This window comes from Sciurus carolinensis, chromosome 5, assembly GCF_902686445.1.
Source record: "Sciurus carolinensis chromosome 5, mSciCar1.2, whole genome shotgun sequence".
Taxonomy (NCBI): domain Eukaryota; kingdom Metazoa; phylum Chordata; class Mammalia; order Rodentia; family Sciuridae; genus Sciurus; species Sciurus carolinensis.
This window is the reverse complement of record NC_062217.1, coordinates 25,125,308-25,146,653: the sequence shown is the minus strand read 5'-3', so window position 1 is coordinate 25,146,653 and position 21,346 is coordinate 25,125,308. Positions and strand designations below refer to the sequence as shown.

The 21,346-nt window shown below is 38.0% G+C and overlaps 1 protein-coding gene across 1 annotated transcript in view; it reads left to right on the top strand.

Moving 5' to 3' along the window:
• Positions 1–21,346, top strand: part of Flt1 (fms related receptor tyrosine kinase 1) — a 168,558-nt gene that overhangs the window by 101,805 nt on the left and 45,407 nt on the right. Inside the window, exon 16 of the mRNA XM_047554532.1 lies at positions 14,758–14,889. Coding sequence (XP_047410488.1) covers positions 14,758–14,889 — 132 coding nt within the window. The remainder of the gene's footprint in view (positions 1–14,757; positions 14,890–21,346) is intronic.

Below are 21,346 nucleotides of genomic sequence, written 5' to 3'. Positions count from 1 at the left end.
ACAGTCCATTTAGCATATTAAAGACCCAAGAAGTTCTGTAGTAAAGAGATGTGGTAAGCTGGTTTTAATTCTGTATTCCCCAAACTTGCTTGATCACAAAATATATTTTATGAAATATCAATGTATGATGATGAGTGCATCTTTGAAAAAGTAAATTTGACCTAAGTTCAGTTTTCATACCTTGGATATGGGTTAAACCAAATTTAAAAGCTCAGGACCACTATGGGAACAGAGGAAAGACATGGCAAAAGAATGTGTCCAGGCAGTTACACAAACAGAAGAAGGATTTTATGAAGTGCTTGGGAGATCAGAGTTTTAGGCCCAGTATTCATGAGTCATGTAAGAATTTGGGCAACTCACTTGTTCTACTCTCTGAGCCCCTATTTCCTTATTTATGAAATCAGGATAGTGCTGATTTTCACAGAGATGTGATAAGGTTTAAGTGAGTTAACATAACTATCCTGGCCCATAGTCACAGCTTAGTAAATGCCACCTTCTGACCCACCTCATTTATACAGAAATTGGCCCATGAGTTGTCAGAACTCACTGAAAGGCATTAAGAGCTAATAAGTTAGCTCAAATGTCAAAAACTCTAAAAATAAGAAAGATATCTATCCCCTGAAGAATATCTAAAGCAGATCTCATAAAAATTCTCTGCAAATACTTTGTAAATATCACCCTAATATGCTTTTAGCATTTATTAAATTCAACTATACTTTATATCTCTTTTCTCTGTATTTAGTCTTTAAACCTACTATATCCTTTTGGAAAGGAACTTCTTAATTTCTTGGAGATAATCTTTTTTTTACATGTATATAGGTCTTAAAAAGTTTCATATACAATATTCCCATTTGAGGCAACAAATGTGGTAACCAACACAATAAGCTCCATGATTATGACCCTCATGTCCGTAGATACAGTTATCTTTAAAAATGCCAACTGTTCTGTGGTTATTTCTTTTTACAAACCTATGGATAACAATTATAGGTAACTAACGTGATCCTCCTTAACTCATCAGTATTCCAAAGCTAAAAGGAACATACATCAAACCCAGCCTAAAAAGCCTGAAAAATAGTTCATTATACAGTCAGCTATTGAGGACAGACTAAGTTTAAAAACAAACAAACAAAAAGACCTAAGAATAAGGTGTGTATGTATCCTTTAGAGACCTGAGATATATCTTTTATAGGAAGCCTGGCAGTTCAAAAAGGATCTCTGTACCAAAAGACTCTTAGGAGCCTTGGATCCATGATAGGATCCGGTCCACTATCGTTGTTATTTGTTAAATGATGACTCGTCCCCATTCCAAAGAAAATATGCAAGAGGAAGCAGGGCACACACAAGAGCTCACGCTCCAGTGGCCAGAAAGTGCCTGCTGAAAGACCTCAGGGTAGTTGGAGCATTTTCCTCCCTGCTCATTTCCTTTCAGGAAAAAGCTTTCAGGGGGGACACAGTCATTCTCCAGATGAAATGCAATCTCAAGAAAGTGTTACGAAAGCTGAGTAGTAAATTCTTGGGCCAAAGGGCATCAAGCAGCAACAAAAAGGATGCAGGAACAAAAGTGTGCAGGCAAAGGAAGGTATGTGCACAGGGACTGGGAGAGGCCACCTCTGCCAGGGAGATCCAAACAAGAAGGGAAGGAGCCCTGTACATCATGCTGGCCACTGCCCAACTGGGGTAACAGCAGGCTCTCCCCAGCCTCATTTTGCCACTGATGTCCCCCGCCCCTGCCGCCCATTTATCCCTACTCTTGCTTTTCTCCTCTGCTTCCCTCAGCCCTCTGAACTGCAGGCTCCTTTGATTTCTGCTTGAAAAACTCTCCTTCCTCTTACTGAGTTCTTCTTGCCCCACTCTAATTCTTATTACCAGGGATCCTTCTCTCACATTCCAGAACAGGGATTCTTACTTTCTTCAAATGTCTGGGTCTCTTTCGATTCATGCCATTCAGTGTGTTACTCAGTTGGTCTCTGGTTTTATGTGTCCTTATTTTGAAAAAACTTTACCGACAGTAAAGAAGACATATTAAGATATATCTAAGAATAATCATAAAAATTTATGAAGCATTCACCAGGCACCAAGGTACTATGCATGTGTGCTAGAAATCTCTCATTTAATTTTCACAATTATTGCCAGGAGTAGTGACACACACCTGTAATCCCAGTGACTCAGAAGGCTGAGACAAGGAGACTCACAAGTTTGAGGCTAGCCACAGAAACTTAGCAAGACCCTGTCTGAAAAAAAATTTTTTTTAAATTTGTTTTAAAGGGTTGGGATATATTTCAGAGGTAAAGTGCCCCTGGTTTCAATCCCCATTACCAAAAAATAATGAAAATATTTTTCATAACTATCACATGAATTAGGTACTATTGTTAAATGCATTTCACAGATCAATTTTCTTACCAAGCACCAACTAAGTGGCCATCACTGCTCTTATTTTACTGATATTAATTTTTTTATCCTAATAATTTAATAAGAAGTGCTGAACGATTACACCTATTTTGTAGACTAGAAGATGAGAAAGCTGAAATAGGAGAAATAAGTAAGCTCAGGTCAGAGTTAATGGGCAGGGCACCAAGTTTAACCCAGAAGAGTTTGACTCTGAAGTCAACAGTTTTACTCTGAACACTGAGCATGTGGAACTAAGCATTAGTTCACATTAATCACAAGAGCACTAGTTTTAAAGGACCTAAAAACAACAAATATCTCCTCACTCCTCACTCTTAAACATGGAAGTCTCTGGAATACATTAGTTTATTTAAAGCATATTTTTAACACCGTAAAGCATATTTTAAAAATAGAGCATTTTTAAAACACTAGACATGCCATGTATTAAGTTAACAATTTTGAAGCCAAATGTTGTTACTTTTAAGTTTTAAAAGGTCTAGAATTCATGTCATATCAGCCCAACACTCACCTATTTACTGATTCAACAAATATTTATAAGGTGCTGCTTTATGTCTGGTACAGTGCTAGGCTCTAGAAATATAGCAGTGAAAAACTTGGGTAACAAGTTACGTATATGTTTCAATGAAATACAGCTTCTTCAAGCAACAACCATGTGTGTCCTGGTTTATTTATTATCATCATGTCAAATGGTTTAAAAAATGGAGTAAGATGAATAAAGGGGACAAGTACTATGATTCAATGACAGGATTAAAATATCTTTAATATGAGACATGAGGTGCAGGCCATATAGCTCAGCTCATAATATGAGACATGAGGACAGGTTGATCAATGGGTACTAAATTACGTTAGGAGTAAAAAATTCTGGTGTGCTTGTTGCACAATAGGTTAACTATAGAAAATAATAATAAAACTACACTTCAAAAAGCTGAAAGAAAACATACAGAAAGCTTTAATCATGAAGAAATGATAAATGCTTAAAGGGCTGGGGATGTCACTCAGTTGTAAAGTACTTGCCTAGCATGAGCAAAGTTCTAGGGTTCGATCCCCAGCACACACACACAAAAAAAATTCCTTCAAGAAATGATGTTTGAGGACACAGACCTGTTTAACCTGATTTAAACATTACACAATGTATACATGTATCAAAACACCACATGGTATCTCATTAATGTGTATAATTTTTAATATGCACACTTTTCTATGTATAAGTTTGAAAATAAATTTAATTTCAAAAAATCTTTAATACATTAGATAACTGAAAAAATGCATCTTTATGCTATCTTTGTGCTTTAATTTTGCTACTTTAATACTGAGTATACAGTAGGTTCTTAATAATTCTTAGATAAATATACAGAACAGAAGAAAGATAAGAAATAAAAGAGAATTTGGGAGAGGTAATAAAAGCAGTACAGTCTCCAAACTAGAACTAGGAACCATTAGGAGGGCCTGATAGGGTACAAAAATGTTGACAGAGTAAGGTGATAGGAGACATATTACCTTGACAAGACAGGAAAAAAGAGAAGCTAGAATGAATTTAATACAAGGGGCAGCAATTGGAAAGAAAAATGCAGCAGCGTGAAGGAATCAATATCCAGAGACAACACACACGTTCCAACTTGAAGATGAATTCTATTTGACAGCTCTAAGTTTGGTTTGGTTCCCAGGGGTTATCACACACCACAGCTCCTTTAGGAAACATTCATTTCTGCTGGGGCTGTAGCTCAGTGGTAGAGCACTTGCCTAGCCTGTATAAGGTCCTGGGTTCCATCCCCAGCACCACTAAATAAATAAATAAATTCTACTCTTAAAAAAAGAAAAAGAAAAATTTATTTCTGTTGGGCTAAGAATGGTTAAGGTTTGCACCCAGACTTGGGACAATGATATGAAGTCATCTAAAAGAAACTGAGACCCTGAGTGTCTTTACTACCTCTCCAGGTCACCTGCTTGAGGGACTAGCTCTTTCAAAATAATCAAAAGTCATCTTTCTACCTCATACCCTTCCCAGATTTTTCACTGAGGTCCTAACATGTGACGTGATTGAGTGAGTGCCCCAAGGGCGGCTTGGTGGCAACCCACTTTGTAGTGGCACTATAAGGATTAAGAATATGTTTGCAAAGTTGATACAGTAGCAGGCCTATCTAGGTTTGCACTGATACAAATGATTGTGCAGAGGAAATGGAGTTCCTGAAAAGCATTAAAATGTTCTCTTTCAAACTATGTAAGAGAACATAAGGCAATATTGATCTGAGATATTTTTGGTAAAGCTTGCCTGAACCAGAAACTGTCATCTAACTATTATTTAAACTAAATTTCTGTAAACTAAATTTCTGTAAGAGTGAAACATTTTTATCTTTTGAAAGTAAAAGCAGTAGCATTGGAACAATAGAGTTGAGAAAGAATAAATTGTGTCTTTAACAGACTGAGGCTGGAGCAGGAGAGAATCACTTTAACCCAGTGATTAATGTACATTAAATGGGATCTTCTTGGTTACCAGGACTAAGTATTTACCTACTGACCTGAAAGGAACATCTTTCCTGTCACCACCTATCCCAGACACTGTATATGTGTATTTGTAAGCACCATGCTCATTCTCGTACATAAGGAGGGAACAGAATCATCTGTAGGTTGTAAAGTGGTTTGAACAGATACAGAAAAAATCTTAAGGAAAAAGAGAGAAATGAAGATGCTAATGAGAATGCTAATGCCCAGGTATGATAAAACTGACCATCTTCAACCCTGGACTATTAGAATTGGCAGTTTTGCTTGATTTCATAGCAATAATGAAATTTAGAAATTTCAATTATCAAAAAAAATTTCAATTGTAATTTGTAAAATTTGAGTAAGCAGTAACTGCCTTTTATTTCTTGTGAAATCTACCCTATGGTACACAATGAATGAAGAACTATTATAGGAGAAAATAAAGATGTTCATGATTCCCAGGTATGCACAGGGCAATGTGTGTGAAGGTAGCCTGTGGCTCTTACCATATCCACTGAGGCCACAGTTGATCTGCTGGTGTGCTGGCTAAGCTATAATGCTTGCTAGTCCTTTCTCTTCAACATATGTCATCAGAGTCAGAGGGATCTCTATCCGGACCAAGAAGAAGCAAACTTCCATAGCAGATAGTGAAATAGCTCTTCTCTCCTGCTGAGACCTCAAAATAGATCCTCAAATTTTATTTGTACTTCTGACAACAATAAAATGTGAGTGACACCCTGGACCAGTGCAGAATCAAGGCTTAGTTCTTTTCCAAGGATAAACTTCCTTTTAGAAGGTGAGGAGAAAGGAGTAGAAATAAAAGAGTAAGCTGGGTAACTGCACAGAAAACATAATCTGTTGGCATTGCTGAAGTTCAGAGCTACAAACCTGACCTCAGTCAACAGAGGAACCCTGACTTTAACCAGTCTCAACATGGTGAAAAAACAAAAATGTTACTTTATTCACTTCCTGCTGTTCTGCAATTACTTCTTAACAGTTGGCTAGTTCAATGAAACTGAAAAGTAGAGCTGGAGAATTCTACAGTTTGCATTCAGAAAAGTAAAGTAACCCATACGTAACCCATTTTGAATTGGAAATCAATAGAAACTATTTATGTAGAATCAATCTTAGCTCCCAAATATATTCTTTACTGGTAAGTTTTAGTTTATTTAGGCTTTGCACATACCTACAGATGTACAAACGTACATAGCATCGTGCACCATCTCATACCCTAATGCTATGTCCAAAGCAAATTTCCTGACTGCATTTCTCAGCATAACATCCTCATTCCTATTCAGCCCATAAGAGCCTTGTGAAAGCTGCTGGTCACAGTAAAAGCCACCTCAGGGATCACATTTTGGACAACACAAACATAGGCATATGATCAGCAGGACCCCCTGCTAGTTGGTTGTTTGGTTGTGTGTGTGGTTTTAAGTTCTCTTCAATTTGCAAACGAAACTTTAGAATGTGAGAAATAGAAAAGAATTTTCCCAGTGTGGGCATCGTTTTATTTTAATTTGTATTGTTTATTTTTATTTTATTTAGTGTTTGTTTGTTTATATGGTACTGGGGATTTAACCCAGGGGCACTTTACCACTGAGCTACATCCCCATACATCTTTTAAAATTTTTCATTTTCAGCCAGGGTCTCACTAAGTTGCTTAGGTCCTCACTAAGTTGCTGAGGGTAGCCTCAAACTTGAAATATTCCTTCCTCAGCCACTCAAGTCGCTGGGTTTACAGGGGTGCACCTCCACACCCAGCATGGGAATCATTTTAGAAAGACTTTCCTTTTTTTTTCCTTCCTAATTGTAGCAAAATACATATAGCATAAATTTTACCATTTTAATAACAACTTTCTACCAAGTTCAATGACACTATGTACATTCACAATGACACAACCGTTAGTACTGTGAGTTCCACAACTATTTCATAATCCAAAATGGAAATCCCATACTCTCTCTCTCTCCCTCTCTCTTTTTCCCCCCCTTTTTTTGGGGTGCTGAGGTTGGAACCCAGGGTCTTATACATGCTAAGCACATGGTCTATCACTGTTGCCCTCAACACCCAAGGATGCTTTTTTTGTGTGTGTGTGGTGTTGGGGATTATACCCAGAGCCTTGAACCCACAGCCTTGTGCATGCACAGCAAGCTCTCTACCAAATGAGCGACATCCCCAGCTAAGGCATTTCTTTTTGACTGTGAATTAACTTCTTTCAATTCTCTCTCTGACCTCTTACAACACATGGGACTATACTTTGAGCATGGCCGTGGTCAGTAGTCCACTTGGTCTGAAGAGCAGTTAATGCTCTGGAAATCAACAGCAGAGGGAAAAAAATGGAGGACAAAGAAAACAGAAGAGAAATAAAGAGATACGGAATCTGCAGGTGGGGAGGTGCACTCTCTCAGGAGTCATCCCAGGGACTTCTAACCTGTCTAAAGACACTAACCCCAAAACTAACAGCCACTGACTGAACTCTTAAAGTAGAAGGAGGCTCAATCCCCAGTCTACAAATTCCTACTTATACTGAAGACTGCATGACTAAAGAAAGAAAACTCATATGCTACCTAAGATATACTCCATCTTTTAGCAAAATCACATGAGAGGCATAAACTAGTGCTGGGAACAATGCACAGGCAATAAACTTAAACAAAATTATAAGCATATAGTACACAATCCTATAATAACCACTAGGATGAAAATTAAAATAAAATAATGAATCACAATGAGTGACTGGCAGTGGCATTCTATGGGAAAGCTACCATCTCTGGGATTAAATCTGAATTAAGAGGATACTATTGAACTTGCTTGTATCATTAAATATATCTTGGTGGTCTTTTTATGTCAATACACATTGTTTTAATGGTATGTATTCCTAAATACATACATTTTAAACCCTAAGATGACAAAATTAACTGACATACAACCTGACAAATTCTGAGGAGAGAGGGACACACTGCAGGTCATCAGTCAATACTACCACTTAGGGTGTTAGATTTAATGCCTAACATAGCTTCATAATTTTAAGCAAAGATCACAAAACTTACTCTCATCCTCCAACCCCTATACTTCAGTTTTCCACTGTCTTGATTCATTTGGTTGTTTCCTTAGTTACTGGAGGTTAGCTAGACACTGAAGACTAAATAAGGAGGCTCCTCCAGGAGCACACTGTGGAATAGGCAGATAAGAAAATCAGCAATTTGGGCTGGGGTTGTGGCTCAGTGGTAGAGCACTTGCCTAGCATGCATGAGGCCCTGGGTTCTATCCTCAGCACCACACAAAAATAAAATAAAGGTATTGTGTCCACCTACAACTAAAAAAAAATATATATATATATATGTAAAGATAAAGAACGTCAGCAATTTGATTACAAAATGGTAAGTGCCAGAGTAGGGACATGTACAAAGTGATATAAGAGTAACAGAGAAGGGGTTCAAGAAAACCAGAAGATGCTTTCCAAAGTAGCTAATCCTTGAACATCGAAGGACAAGTAACTTGACCCTTAACAGGGTATAAAGTCACTGAGGCTTGTCATGAACTGCAAATTGATCAGCATGGCTCATATTAAGAATCCATTTACGGAGGTAATTGGCACTGAAACTAGGAAGACTGGCAGAGGCCAGATCATGAAGATCCTTAACAAAAATAGAAAAGCTTATCCCTATGTACATTCTCTAAATCAAAATTGTATTTAAACTATCAGGCATCAATATTTTATTGTTCTCAATAAATTTAAATATGTGAATTTGGTTAATATTTTATTTAAAAATCACAAGCTTAACATAAAATTTTCAGATTTCTGCCTTTTCTTTAAAAATCAGAAGATATGTCTAGACTCAGATTCCCAATTGGCAGGAGTTAAGAAGAAGTTTCCACTTTTAGATGGAAGACAGGCCTTCTATGCTGCATAGGCAACCCTCCCACCCCAACTCGTTTCTGTTATATGCCTGGATCTCTGAAGGCAGGTACATTTGCAATTTTTGCTGTATACCCTGTTGGTCCAATCAGATATAGCTTCTTAAAGAGAAATAAATACTGAGTTTGCACAGGAATTATTATGTTTTTAGTGGTTGAAGAAATCTGTATTCACTCTCTGAAGCCATGGAAATACATAAACAAGCACATGAAAATGACTTAAGTGAACCCTCTAGAAGCAGACAGGCATATAATTTATCATCTCAGCAAAACAATGCAGAGCATCATGATTATGAGTTCTATGTGTTACTTCTAATGACTCACAACCAACAAAAAAAAGAAAATTCAGACAGAGCAATCCCTCAAAGAACCCAACACCATTCTGCATAACAACATTAAAATTTTAAAAATAAAGAGCCAGGAAAAATCAAGCCCATTTTGAAAAAAAAAGAAGCCAGGCCATACCAGATATCAATATGTATTATCAAGATATCATAAACGATGTCATATAGGCATAGATTAACAGGTCATTGAACAAACAAAGCGCCTAGAAACAAAACCACTGGTACATGGAGACATGGTATCTGATGAAGCTGGTACCACAACTCTGTAGGAAAAGAAGAGATTATTCAGTAATTGATAATGAAATAATGGGTTATTTATATGGTAAAAATTAGATCTTTACCTTATACCATAAAGATACCCCCTTCCCAAAAGAAAATCCAGATAAATTTTAAAAACCAAATAAGGAAAAACAAAACTCTAAATAAATCTTTTAAACATATTTTATGAAAAAAAGTATAAAAAGGGAATGCTTTATGACATCCTAAAAGGAAAAGTTTTTTGTTTGGGTTTTTATCTGGTATCAGGAATTGAACCCAGGGGTGCTTAACCACTGAGCCACAGCCCAACCTCCACCTTTTTTTCCCCTAATTTTGAGACAGCATCTCACCTTTGACTTGTGATCCTTCTGCCTAAGCCTCCCAAGTCACTGGGATTTCAGGCATGCACCACCACGCCCAGCAATAGGAAAAGATTTTTAAAGCAAGTAATAAAAATCACAAATTACAATAGAAAGTATTCAATTTGACTACACTAAAATTTAAAAGGCTTTAAGTTAAAATTTCATCATAAAAGAACTTAAGAACACTGCTTATAGAATTGGAGAAGACTAGCAACATAATTAACCAACAAAGGAGTAGTATCCAAAACATATAAGAACCATAAAAATCATTGAGAAAAAGACAAATAAGCCAAAAGAAAAATGAGCGAAGGATATGACCAAGCAATGAACAGAAAAAGCCTCACCAATTAAAATGTTCTACCTAACTAGTAATCAGAGAAATGCAGATTAAAACCCACAGCAACATACCATTTCTCACACATTTTGCCATTACTTAAAAAGTATAACGCCAAGTATTGATAAGTACATGGGAATGGGAAGCTCTTACTTGTTGGTGGTTCAGATATAAATTGATTTATTTTAGAAGACAATTTGGTAATAATTGGTAGAACTGAAAATGTGTACACCCTATGAACCAGCACAAGGAAATGTGTGTATAACAAGGTGCACAATACTGTGTGAGATGTTCATTGTAGTCTTCTTTTTTTTTTTTTTTTGGGTGCTGGGGATTGAACCCAGGGCCTTGTGCTTGCAAGGCAAGCACTCTACCGACTGAGCTATCTCCCCAGCCCCTGTAGTCTTCTTTTTAAAGAAAAAAAAAAAAAAAAACCTATAACTATCCCACAGTAGAGAAGTGTATTTATAAAATCTGTGGCCTTTTTATGCAATAGAATATTACATATTAGTTTTAAAATGAACTCCATCTACATGTATCGACAAGGATAAAAATTAAAACATTAATGAATAGAACAAAACACAAGTTGAAAAGGGATGTACACTGTATGCATCCATTTAGAATTTTTAAACACAAAATAATATTACATATTGTATATAAACACCTATTGGTAAAAAGTATGAAAACATGCATGAGAATGATATATACCAACTTCAGTACAATGATACCTCTAGAGAAAGGGTAAAGGAAAAGATAAAAGTATAAATTTTATTTTATATAAGGGAGAGTAAGGGGTCTAAATCAAATATGGCAAAATGTTGACATCTGATCATCTTAATGGTGAGTACATGGGTTATAATACTTCTATACATTTTAAGTTTTGAAAGTAACTATAACACAAGAATTAAAATTAAGCCATAAATGAAATACTTGTTTAAAATGTGTTCTTTGATGGAACAGAGCCTCACCTCTATCATAAGGATTGTTTCATTCAAACAAGGCTCAATAGGTTAGGCAATGCAGAAATTAGAATGTGAATTATGTGTGGATAGAAGATAATAAGGACAGTAACTTGTCCATTGTTGTGAGAGGGAAATAAAAGGAATAGAGAATAAGGAAGGGCCTGAGGAGGGTTCTGGGTGGCCCATGTGATGGTGACGTGTCAATGTTTTTGTGCCATTAGCTAGAGCGTAACTGAAGGCAAATCAGAAGGAAAAGCTTTGCTCCTTGATTTTGAACATCCTCCCACCCTATCTTCTCTCCTCCATGTGATGCAAAGAGGAATCTGTGCCAGACACAAAGTTAGCTCATTAGCATCCTTGTTACTGCCCTATCACCTTCCATAATTACAAGTCTCCTTGGGTAAAATCCAAGTCTGTTAACTTTTTTTCATGTTAGCTTTAAATTGGGATTTGAGTGACAGAAAAATGAGTTTCAGATTTCCTGCAAAGGAGATGATGGTTCATAGCAAGATAGCTGCTATCATAAATGCCCAAAGACTCTCATCATGTACTCCAAGCCACACTTTCACTTCCTATGATTGCACTTGTAACATACCCTACACTTTTCCAAGCTTCAAATCTTTCACTTATACTATTTCAAATGATCCTCATAACAATACCATGAAACAGGCAGAGCAGGTATTGTTCTCATTTTACAGATGGGGAAAACAGCTCCAAAGAGTGTCAGTGACTTAGTCAAAGCTACAGGGGAGAGCTCCCATTTTTTTCTACTATCTGGGCTTAAAATATTAGAAACATCTTGGATTTGTCTCTTTCTATTCCTGTACCCAATAAAGCATCCGTTCCTGCAGATTGTTTCTACAAAGTGTCTGTTTCCATTTCTTCCTCTCCACTTCCTTTCCCATCATCCATGTTGGGGGCCTCATCATTCCATGACTGAATTACAACTAGTGAGCCAGACTTCCAGATGCCACTCTTTCCTCATTCCAGTCCATCCTGCATTCTCCTTCTAGACTAAACTTCCCTAAAACATCACTTCCATTATGTCATTTCCCTGCTCAAAAATCTTCATGACTCCCTCTTTTTTCAACCAAGAATCAAAAGTACTCCTCAACCAAGATTTCAAAGTTCTCCTTAAAACTCACCTTTTCCAGTCAATACTCAAAGTAGGTGCTTTGGAAATAGAAGAGGGAAACACACTTGAGAGAATGGTCAGAGAATGCAAATTTTAAAAAATCATTACCAACTATCAAACCAGCAAAGTTTTGTGTTTTTTATTTTTTCATATAATACTACTGAATATTGGTGGAAGAATGATAAAACAGTCTCTTACCCAATGCTGGTAAGTGTTGATTGCTATAACCTTTGTGGAAGACAATTTGGTTATGTGCAACAAGAGTTTCTGACCTACAATTCTGTGTCCTAAGGAAATAATTATAAATACAAAAAAGAAAATACTTTATGCCTAAGGATGTTAATTGTATTGTTGTTTAAAATTACAAACAATTTGATACATATAAATAACTAATGCTACTCATGTACCATGTCTTTCACTGGACAAATTCAATAGCCACCTACCTACTCCCCATATTTTCCAACTGGTCCCCATACAGACTTACATACCTCCAATGGCTTTTGACTGCACTCAGAACTGAATCCTAAGCTGTTACCATGGCCTAGAGGGTCATGCAGGATCTGGGCTCTGCCTAGTTCTAGTTTTCATCTCTTCTTTTTATTTTTTCCCAGAGATGGAAACCAGACCATGCACATGCTAGGCAAGTGATCTGCCTGTGAGCTACAGTCCCAGTCCTAGTTTTCATCTCTCTGCTGCCTTACTTTGTGCTAGCTACAGTAGTCTTTCCCCCATTTTGAAGACAATCTCTGTCCTGCCTCATGGACTATATATTTGCTACTCCCTGTGCCAAAAAGTCATTTTCCAACTCTTTGGATGGCTCATTCCTTTCTATGTTGCAGGTCTCTGCTCAAACATCACCTTCTAAAAGAGCCTTCTCTAAACACCCAATCTAAAATAGTTTTCTCTGTGGCTCAGGTTGGAACTCAGTGGTAGAGTATGAGTTTAGCATGCAGGTATACTGGGTTCCATCCCCATAACTAAAAATAAATTAAAAAATGAAATAGCCTCTTCACCCTTCTTAACCCATGATCCTCTTTACTTGGTTTATTTTCTTCACATACTTTGTTGCTACTTAAAGTATATTATTTATTTGTAATTCTCCAAAACTAGAATTTAAGCCCTTTCCAGGCAAGAATTTTATTTGCCTGCTTATTATGTGTCTAGTTCATAGCAGGAGCTCAAAAATTTTTGTTATAAGAATAAGCAAAAGAAAGTTCACTTAAAAATACCAAAGGAAGAGGCTGGGGCTGTAGCTCAGTGGCAGAGCACTTGCCTAGCACAAGTGAGGTACTGGGTTCGATCCTTAGCACTGCATAAAAAATAAACAAACAAAAAAGGGCATTTGTCCATCTACAACTACAAAAAATACTAAAGGAACAACATCTGATAGGAGGTAAGATTGTAGGTGCTTGATGTTTTTATTTTTACACTTTTTTACATTTTTATGCTTTTAAATCTTTCTCAAAATTTCTATTTTAAGTCTTCTCTTTTGTAATCAGACAGACAGAAACTAGTTAACAAAACACAGCCTATACTCTGGTCAGACCCATTTTATTACTATTCAAGAACAAGTCCTTGGTGCATATTCATTTCAATATCACCCCTTTTCTCAGGCCTTCTTTTCTCCTTTCACCTCTGCTCAAGGGCTACTTCCTCTATACAGCCTTCCCTGATTACTTCCAATCCTGTTGATCTCCCTCCCTTCCTCAGACTTTCCACTTGATTGTGTAGTGGGTTGTGCTACATTTACTCAACCTCATTCATTAAACACTTTCTGTATATTTTATGTGTCTTGAAGCTTTTCAGGTGCCTGTACATTCCTAGGACTCCTTCTATCACACCATGCATTTACCACATGCCATGTTGTGCCATTCATTTTTACATTTATTAAGTAGAAACTGCTTTCATTTTTACCTTAAGGCTGAGGAAACTGAAACTTAGAAAGGTTATGTAACTTGCCTGAAGTGACAAAGTTTGTAGCGGTAAGGCATGGATTCAAACCCTGCCCAACCTCTTTGCCACTATGCTATGCCACTTCACCAGGCTACATAACAAATGAAACATGATTTCCTTTGACCCATATGCCACGAATGTGCTTTCAATTAAAAACATGTTCTTGGACAAGTTATTTAACCTTGGGGAATCTCAGTTTTATCACGTGCAAAAAAGACAATACCTTACAGGGTGTTGTGAACGTCAAGGTATGTTTGTTGCATGGGGCTCAGCACCAGGTAGGAACGAATGTAGTGGTCAGTATTAGATACGCTATTTTTTGATATCTGCATCTTTAAAGTAGGGAATGGCAGCTCCCCCTCACTTCTGCCTACCCAGTGGACTATCTACATGGCCACAGCTTGGGATCACAACTTTCCTGGGTGGGGAAGGTGCTAGCAGAAAAGCTGGACGGGGGGAGAACAAATAAGCAAGGTTGCTCCAGGTTAACCAGAGCTCAGATTTCCTCCACCAAATGCAGATCGATAAGAAAACTAAGACACTTGAGTTACAGTAGTAGATGTTTTGTTTGTCATTTCAGGTTCACTAATCTAAACATCTCTCACTCCTCAGGAATTATTTTAGGACCAGGAAACAGCACACTGTTTATTGAAAGAGTCACAGAGGAGGATGAAGGTGTCTATCAGTGCAAAGCTACCAACCAGAAGGGTGCCACGGAAAGCTCGGCATACCTCACCGTGCAAGGTAAACAGTGTGTAGGAAAGCAACAAGACACTGTTCAGACACCTATTTCCCTGTTTGTTTAACGTCCCACCTCCCCATCTCCTGCTGCCCAGTGCAGTCTGTTCCTTCCCTGATCTCCTTCTCCTGCCTCCTGCCCCTTCGGGAAGGTGCTGTCTGTTTCCGTCTGGTGAGGCAGAAGGTGAAGCCTAGGCTGGCCAAGCTGAGTGCCAATCCCTGCAAGGGAAGTAGTTCCAGGAAGAAAGGAACTCCCACTGCTGACAGCATGGTTACAATGACCCACAGAGAATGGCCCAAGTGGCCCACACCTGTGAGAAAGAATTCAAGGACGGTGAGAGGAAGAGCAGAGCCCACACTCTTAAAATTCTCTTTGTTTTCCTTTTCCAATTCCCAGAAGTTAGACATGTTGCTTTCCCCAATGTTTTCCTAAGCTGGTTTTTAACATGAATAGGCACAAAATATTATCAGAGAGAAGCAAGACATAATAAACGAACCACATTTAAGAAAAATATTCTAGTGCTTCCTTTTTCTAGGCCTAGAAAGTTTGCTGAGCAGCAAAATATAAAAAGGCCAAATCCTACCCTGACTTTGGTCATGTAGCTTCCATTTGGAAAACAGTTTCAACCTCAGTTTCAATTCTCCAATGCTAAGAATCATCCAAAACGTAAAATTTACAGCATCATAAAATATCAAATTGGCACCTCTCAGATGTAAGTATCAATGGCATTTTGAGGTCTGACATGAAAAGATGGAACCTACTCAGAAGCCTGTTTCCAAATGCTCACCAGTGTACTTCAGAATGTACAAGTGCTTCTGAAGGAAGAATTAGGAAGAAAGCAATGAAATTCAGTTCTTTTACCCTAGAAACTTAACAGTGCTTAAAGATCACAGCTCTGAGAATTTACTCCTTTAGAAAAGAACATCATCTCCATTCTTTTCCAGGAGATGATTTTAGAGTCTCCTGAAACTGAAAGTACCACAAATTTATATTTTCAGAAAAGTGAGAGGGTTGCATTCAATAATGCTCCTGCTTGCCTCCCAAATGATACTTGTTTTAAAATATCCTTTCAACTCTTCTGCTCACACATAGACGAGATGTGCATCTCTCTTGAACATTTCCTTTCTTAGATGGTTGCTCCTGTCTTTTAAGAAGGACTTCAGATGGGACCCTCAGGAGTGGCTGCATCAGGCCAGGGACAGCAGAGAGCAGGGAGGCCTCCCCCATCATCGGAGCAAATGCTATGTCCCCCATGTCTTCACAACAGCCCCATTAGACACATACAGCAGTTACTATGAACCTCCAGAGGGACATGAAATGACTAACCTAAATCACAGTAAGGCAATCCCAGACCTGAAATGGAAACTAGACTCTTTTCTTGGACTGGATTTAACCCACCACATGGCTGCCCTGCCTTGCTATTTCTCTCTTCAGCAATGATTGGACAGCTAATGACTTGAGAGAAGCCCTGGCATGAAGCAGAGATAGTTATACAAGTTTATAAGCCTCCCCTTTTCTGCTGATCTGGTTTTCTCAGAAGCCACTTCACTTAAAATTATGCTTGACTATATCTGTGAGTTTCTTCTACCCACCAATCAAGACCACCACTCTTCTGTTTGCCATAAGACTGCTCTCTACGAGGCCCATGGTTATTCTTTCATTGCTCAAGGCCAAATCAGTGCCATTAAGGAGAGTTCCAGACTGGATTAGAGCCAGCACTGTGGCCACTGGTGAGCCTGACTCACCAGAGATGCCAAGTGTGGCCTTTTTCTTCATGTTCATCCCACAGCCTGGAATATCTTCTGTCCAGGCTCCATTCCGATTCCAACAAAATCCTCCTTATCCTCCAAGTCCAGTTTAAATACTCTCGACCTGTCCTCCAGAATGAGCGGTAGAGTCAGATTCTCATTTTCTTCTCTGCTCTCTCACATCATGGTTCTAGCAATGATAGTACTTATTTATATTTTATTATTATTTCAGCCTTGATATGCTTCTCTTCCTACCAAATTGTAAGTTTATAAAGGCAGGAACTGTCTGACATCTCCTTGTATTCCACCCCCCTACCTAGTGTTCAGCAGGAACCATATTTATTTAATACCTGTGTGTACAGGCATTGTGTTAGACACCAAACAGTATAGTCACCCTCCAGATCCATAGGCCATGAATCCTCAGATTCAACCAACTGGTATAAAAAATATTCAGAACAAAAAATCTGCACCTGTAATGAACATGAACATTTTTTCCTAACATTGTTCCACAAACAATATCGTATAACAATTATTTACATAGCATTTTTGTAGTAGGCATTAGAAGTCACTTAGAGATGATTTAAAGTATACAGGAGAATGTGTGTAGGTTCTATGTAAATACTACAATATCTCTTTTAAGGAATTTGAGTATCCTCAGGGGTCCTGGAAAAAACTCTTTTGGATACCAAGGGATGGCAGTACTTAATCCTATTAATCTTATAAAATCCAAAGAAATAAATAGTTATTCTCAACCTATGGATGGGAAGATGGAGACTCACAGAAGGTAAACTGCCCAAGATCACAAACACACGCTGAGGCTGAAACTTAAGTCCATGTTGGTATAAACCTCAAAATGTTTCTACTTTTCCCCATTCTTTTCATTCTGAAAAGGAAGTCACCAACAAGGTCTTATAAAGTTGAGCTTTTGCCCTCTTTCAGTTATTCTGTTGTTTTGGTTTCCTCTCTAAGTGCTTAATTCCTTACACTGACTCCTTTCCCCTCTGACATTATGCTTTTCTGAAAAGTCAAACCACATAAAGAATAGTGCATCACTGATAGTTTCTAAAAGATTACAGGAGCCTCTTGAGGAAAACAGAGACAGTTTTCACTGGAACTGTCCATGTTGGCTGCCATTGTAAACGTTCTGACCTTCATCATCTCTTGACATCGTCTCTCACCCTCCCAACCCACCTTCCTACTTCTCTCACCCTCCAACATCCAGCCCCCAATACAGAGTGGTCCTTTTCAACATGTTACTTCCCAACCTGGCATCTCACAGTGGCTCCCTACTGCCACCTCCTCCTCCAGGCACACACAGCCCTCTCAAGACTCCTTCTCCAGCCTCATCCCTCACTCTTCCCCCCTCACCCCCAGCACTTAGCTAAGCCGCCTGGGAGTCCCTGAACACACTAAGACTCCTCATGGCCTCTCTGCCTTTCCCCATCTTTTTCCTGTTGTCCGAACAGCCTTCCCAACTTGTTCTCCCCCTGGACAATCCCACTACTCATTCTTGGAGATCCGCACTTGCTCTGGTGTCACTTTCTCAACTGACCTTCTATTTCACCATCATTTTTTCCCTCTGTCTCCCACAGCACTTGATAGGTACCTTGAAGGCCAAGCTTGCCACTGTTTACATTCATTATTTTTATTCCAGAGTAATCAATGAACATTTGTTGGATTTACTCTATTTAGAAAAATCACTATTCTATGTCAAGAAAAAGGATACATCAATACACTGGTTTAGAGCAACAGAGAGAAGCCACATTCAATCATTTGTTAACTCAACAACTACTTATCTGCCCAGTACTATGCAGAACATGGAAGTGTAAGCCAAGATCCCTAACCTAATTGAAGTAGGGTCAAGGTGCACATGAACCATATCAACAAACATTTTGAACTTTCCCAAGAACAAAGCAGAAACACCAGTTGGTATAAAACATATTACACAATGCCACTAGGAAGGGATAAAGGCTTTTATAGAGACAAAAAGGGATATGGAGTGTGACTTGACACTGTATCCTCTAGGATGGTAAGTAAGGTAGAAGAGGTCGGAATTTAGATGAAATCAAGTTATGCAGCAACTCTGGATATTCCTCTTGGTAATAAAAAAAAGCCTAAATAATTCCAGCTAGTCCCTACTGGCTAGTCGATTGCATTTTCTGAGGAACTGATACTTCTGACTCCCAGCCTCTTCTCCATTGTGTAGCATGAATCTGGTCTTATCCTCTGAGCTCTTGTTTGCAATTTTCCCCAGTTCTCACAGTAATGGCTGTATCCAACCTCTTTTGCTTAAAAATTATGGTGAGCTGAGAAAATGGTTTACCTGATCTGCAATCATGAAAGCACATCTGAACTCTTATGCCTGTTCATAAGAGAAGCATAAATAAATGGAGACATTTATTTGAATAAGAAAATTACTGAATAATGCAAAAACATTTTTTTAGGATATTTAGCCTAGGAAAGAGGCAATATGGGGACGACATGACTGTTCTCTTCAAATACTTAATGTGCTTTCTGATATAGGCATTTAACTCATTCTTGGACACATTAGGAAAAATAACTAGAACCAAGGAAAGGAAATGGTAGTAAAGTTTCCAGGATATAGATTTCAGACCCATATAAGGATATAATTTGGAACAGGAAGAATTTTTGGAAGTTGATACTATGTGGATCTTAGGAAATCCTGAATGTATGAGTCAGGTGCAGCATCTTGAATAGAAGTACTTTAGGCTCACTGAAAAAATTTAGGTTCATCATGGGATGTGGTTTCAAAACAGTTGACTATAGTTATATGCTGAGTAATTTTATAATTGAAATTGGATTCTTACTCTAAAGTCTAAATCATTACTCATATCATCCTGGTGACTGTACAACATTCCCTAGTTTTAGACTTGACTTCCTGTTAGATGTACATGGACACTTCACACTGACCTATCTTGTCAAATTGAGTTTAGGAAACAAAACCAGGCACAGGAGTTGTGTCTGTGGCTATGTTTAACAGATTGAAAGAGGTTCAGGAATTAGCCAGGAAGGAAACTGTCTGCTCTTTTTATTTCCTTTGAAAAAGGATTCTTATACTCATAGATAAAACAATGTGTTATTTTTGCATCTGAAAAGGATGAATGGATGGTGGAGTCAAAGTAGCTTCTTTAAATAATCACAGGTCGTGTTTGGTTTGGACCTAGCTTAAGCACAAGTGGAGTTTTCAAAGGAAAAGTTCCAATACCAAGACCAACAACAGAACAGAACTGTTCACAACCAAAATCGTTTCTGAAATTAACATAGCACTCAACAGCCCACAGAACTCAATGGGACTGTTACAATGAAAGTGTGACACATTTTCATTATTATTACAAGGAATAACCACAATATATACAAAAACTTTCTTCTAACAAATTTAAGCCTTATTATACTTCAACAGCATTTGTAATTACATGGGAGAAAACGACTTGAAGAACAACAAAGACTTTTTGAAGATGATTAATAGGTTCAAAAATGATAGAAAACACAAAAGGACTGTCTCAGGATGCTGCAATCTAAATACCTGGCATGGCATTATAGGTGTGATTTGCAAAGTTCATGCCACAATAACTGCATATTAACACCTATTTGAGAAGAGCTCACACGGTAAGAGTTATACACTATGTTCTCTAATAAAATTCCAAAGTCAAGAATAGAAAAGTTTCAAAATCAAATTATCTTGGGTCTGCAGTCACTACAATTTTATTGCCTTTGGTCAGCTTTCAGTTAATTTTTGACCCTCTCTGGTCCCTGCCTATCTTCACTCCCCTCTTCCTGAATCCTGCCCCCACATTCACTCTCCTGGTTATCCTGGCACTGAGGAAGGATGTAATAAACTAATCCACATGACTATGTTGGGGACTAATGTTGTTTCTTTCGTGGATGTTGGCAATTTCAAAGGAATTCCCAAGGAGAGAATAGTGCTCAAAACAGATGAACAGGCTGTTCACTAATTCCACTTAGGAGGACTGGGGGGAGTGGGGCAGAGATTCACAGGCCTTTTTACTTCAACTCTAACAGAGCTGGCCTTGGTCATGCATTCAAAAATGGTGACAGAATGCAGTTAGATTTGAGATTTTTGTAGACAGTTCTTGAAGCAGAATAATTCAAACTAAAAAATATAAATAAATAATTTTTAAAATCCACCTTAATTTCCTCCTGTGGAAACCAGGCTGGTGGCACAGACGCAGGGCATCACAGAAATGAGTGTTAGGCTTAGTTAGCAAACTTGGTGTTGGGATCAGTGAAGGCCTGATCTTACGCTTATTAAATACACATGCACTGTTTTAAGCAAGTGTATACATACTACTTAATTTTTGCAACAATCCTACGAGGAAATACAGTTCTTTGAAAGTGAGAATTAAAAAAAAAAAAAGAAAGTGAGAATTTAGGCACAGAAACATTAAATGATTCGTCACTATCACAGGGCTAGGAAATGATACTAAGTTTGATCCTCATTACCAAAAAAAAAGTTTACTAACTCTTAGAGGCTTGTTGTAAGGATTAACTTAGTTAAAATAGTATCTGGGAGCTGGAGTTGTGGCTCAGTGGTAGAGTGCTCGCCTTGCATGTGTGAGGCCCTGGGTTTGATTCTCAGCACTACATAAAACATAAAATAAAGTAAAGGTATTGTGCCCACTTACATCTAAAACAAAACATTAAAAAAAATAGTATCTGCCATGATAAAAACTTA